The sequence below is a fragment of the Rutidosis leptorrhynchoides genome, chromosome 5, assembly GCF_046630445.1.
Source record: "Rutidosis leptorrhynchoides isolate AG116_Rl617_1_P2 chromosome 5, CSIRO_AGI_Rlap_v1, whole genome shotgun sequence".
NCBI classification, from domain to species: Eukaryota; Viridiplantae; Streptophyta; class Magnoliopsida; order Asterales; family Asteraceae; genus Rutidosis; species Rutidosis leptorrhynchoides.
Window position 1 is genome coordinate 275,776,815 of NC_092337.1, and position 3,660 is coordinate 275,780,474.

General features: G+C 33.9%; 1 protein-coding gene across 1 annotated transcript; it reads left to right on the forward strand.

Moving 5' to 3' along the window:
- Positions 1 to 532: 532 nt before the first annotated feature.
- LOC139849387 (receptor-like cytosolic serine/threonine-protein kinase RBK2) lies at positions 533 to 2,819 on the forward strand. Its single transcript, XM_071839043.1, has 7 exons — positions 533 to 860; positions 1,169 to 1,420; positions 1,506 to 1,660; positions 1,955 to 2,034; positions 2,121 to 2,256; positions 2,363 to 2,512; positions 2,670 to 2,819. The coding sequence occupies exons 1-7, from the start codon at positions 548 to 550 to the stop codon at positions 2,817 to 2,819; spliced, it is 1,236 nt and encodes a 411-aa protein (XP_071695144.1). The 5' UTR covers positions 533 to 547.
- Positions 2,820 to 3,660: the final 841 nt, after the last annotated feature.

Below are 3,660 nucleotides of genomic sequence, written 5' to 3' on the forward strand. Positions count from 1 at the left end.
AGTTCGTTGAATCATCATCTGAAAATTGCCTGTTTGTTTGAGTCTTTCACCTTTTGTTATTGATATTACGCAAGTATTTTATTAAATTAAAACATATACATACCGTTACGTTGTTTGCATTTCAAATTCTTGATATATGCTGTATTCTGTTGTTTAGTGTCAAATTCATGTCTTATACGTTGACCTGTCTATCTTTGATATTTTATTGTATCTTTGAACATTACTTTCTTTCTAAATGCCAATTTAGGCTTCTAACTAATTTCTCACATATTCCCTTCAATCCATGGTATAAATTAATAAGTTTATTTACGATATTAAATACTTGCACAGGAAAAAGCATCACCTATCGAGTGTCATAAAAAGAATATTGGAAGGTAAATCATCTCAAGCGCAACATAAGACAGTTGGCCGTTCATTGTGGCCTTCTGCATCAGCTCAAGGTACTGTTACTAATAATCACATATATATGTAATGTTATTTGAATGCGTACGTACAGACCAATGTGTTGATAAGTAACAAATATTAGCCAGATTTGAGAGTATTTGAGATGGAAAAGGAGAGGGACGACACAACTTCCCCAAGAGGTGTTTTAGAAGAAGTATGTGTACGAAGTTATGATCAGGATTCAAATTCATCTGATTCAGATCCAAAATCTCGGTGGGTGAAATTCTTTAAAATGTGGAGAAAAGGCTTTTCTAAAAGGGTATCTTCATTGCCACCTGTTACACCAAAGACTTCGAGAAAAAAACACATGAGTGATAGACATAACCACCCGGATGCAAATTTTTCTCATTTCAAGTCTCATTGGAAAATTTTCACACTTCCGGAACTTGAAGCAGCAACTAACAATTTTAGTGAAGGTCTGCAATCTCCCCTAACTCAATGTTTCACATTAGTATGAGTGGGACCCTGATATCCTTACAAGAGGTTTTAGGTTCAAATCTTGTGGTGATCATGTACATTACAGTAAAAAATACTTGCCCTCTTGGTTAATCCGAACAGGGAAAATCTCATAACTTTTAACTTACAATTACCACTATGTCATAATTAACTACATTTCCAGATACCTATTCATATATTTCATTTGTGCATACACAACCTTTTGACTTGAGAAGCATTTATTAATTTTGAAACTTTTGTTAAAAAAATTGGATATGTTTTGTTTCAGAGAATGTGATTGGAAGTGGAGGCTTTGCAGATGTTTACAAAGGCTGCTTAGAAGATGGGAGGTCGGTGGCTATTAAACGACTCAATAAAGGGACAGCAGAAGAGCAAACAATTGGATTTCTTTCTGAAATTGGAATGATAGCACATGTTGATCATCCTAATACTGCTACATTGATTGGATATAGTGTTGAAGGTGGAACACATCTTGTTATGGAGTTATCTCCCCATGGAAACTTAGGATCCGTGTTGCGTGGTATGTTCAAACATGCCATATACTCTTTGTTTTATATCTTCTAATTCATATATATAATATAGAATACTTAATTATTTCCTTTTAGGTCCGAAGGAGAAATTAAATTGGGGTGCAAGATACAAGATTGTTCATGGGACAGCCAATGGCTTGTTATATCTTCATGAGAACTGTCAAAGGAGAATTATTCATAGAGATATAAAAGCTGATAACATTCTTCTAATGGACAATTTTGAGCCGCAGGTATGGGTCTTAATTTTGTACACATCATAAGATCGTATCAGATGTGCTAATTAAGAATCAATTACTTAAGAATGGGTTGATTTCTCTCGTAGTTAACTCAAAAATGTTATAACCAAAAATCGTTAGCTAAAAAGAGAAAAGGTCAAACGGGGAATAAGTTGTCAAAAGTATAATTTTATATATTCAACTTCCTAATATGTGATTTATGGGATGTCTGGGCGATCTTTATAATATACTTCAGTCATTTCGTGTAATTCACATTGAGTGTGTAACTGTTATACAATTATATTTCAGATATGTGATTTTGGCCTTGCAACATGGCTACCAAAAGAGTGGAGTCATCATACTGTATCAAAATTTGAAGGCACATTTGGGTATGTAAAATCCATAAGTCTATGTAAAACGTCTCTGTTTGCCTTAATATGCTATATTTGACGTTGCTCACCCTTTTGTTCCACAGATATTTTGCACCAGAATACTTCATGCACGGCATAGTTGATGAGAAAATCGATGTCTTTTCATATGGTGTTCTAGTTTTGGAGCTCATAACCGGACGTCAAGCTTTAGATGAGTCACAGAAAAGTCTTGTACTTTGGGTAAGTTAAAATATGAATAATGAATGTATACTTTCTTATAACAAATGTCATGTTGTATAGTTTAGTTTTTTTTATCTCAAACCTAAAAACACTATTCTCCTAAAAGGCAAAACCTTTGATGGAAGCAAATAAAATAAGAGAACTAGTCGATCCATCGCTAGGTGATGATTACAACCAGCAAGAAATGGAACGAGTAATTTTGACAGCCTCGTTGTGTCTTGAAGTCACTCCAGCTATGAGACCTCGAATGAGTCAGGCAAGTAATACGTTTATCCCCTTTATCTTTCAATTTTTTAGTTTACAAATACACTTTCTGCCCATATGATTGTTAAACTTTGTAAGATGATTTATAGATGGATACTTATAAAACACAAGTTGCACGTTGTTTATCAACTTTGTATATTAATATATAGGTTTTGATGCTATTAAGAAACGATTATAATCCAAAAGGTTCGACGCCACAACAAAAAAAACGAGCATTCCAAAGAACCTATTCAGAGGAGCTCATGGATGCTCAAGAGTACAATTTAACAAGAAATTTTAACAATACGCCTCAATCTTGAATACAAATTTCACTTTAAGATGCCGATAACAAGATAACCAAGTTTATCTGTACATATGGATTCTTGTGCAACTGTGGCATATGATGCTGTAAATATAGTTGTAGGATTGTAACAGAGAAGCAGGAAGTGTGAAATTCAATTTGTTTTATGAGCCTGAAAGTGTTATGGCTTGCATACAATTATGCCAAATTCCAAGTGTAGTAAACTTGCATTGAAAATGTACAGGTTATTAACTAAAACCATTGTTTCTTGTTCTGAAATTGATAGGTAAGTTTTAATGACATGTATCTCATACATATTTCCTTTATACTGGGTAAATAAAGTTACTAATGATATGAATTAATAGGACGGCTAGTTTTAATGTGTTGTCGTTAGGACGCAAAAGCATCAGACCAAGGATAACAAAGTGTCCGAGATTTAAATACATATACAGTTGGGGCTCGAGCTATATACCACTTACTTCCCCATTCAAACGAGCAAGTGATAATATAATTTGAGATCGTATTTTTTTTACATTTTCAAACAACGTGGGATTTAAGTTGCGTCTTAGATAAACCATGTAGCAAGTAAGTTTAGTTTTAGGGTTTTAAGGTAATAACTGGTGCGGTAAATAATAAAGGTAGTAAGTAAAGCAGAAAAGATAAAAGTGATAGGATGCAATATTCAGAGAGAGATAGCTGGAGGTTAATCGAAGATAAAGTTTGATTAGGTAGGAAGTACTTCTGGGTTGCGTACATAAGAGTATGAGGTCGGATAACTTGCTCTCCCGAATAGTCCGAACAAAGAAAACCTTCTACCTTTTACCCTTTTTACCACCCTTTTTCTAAAGTGTAGTTTTAGA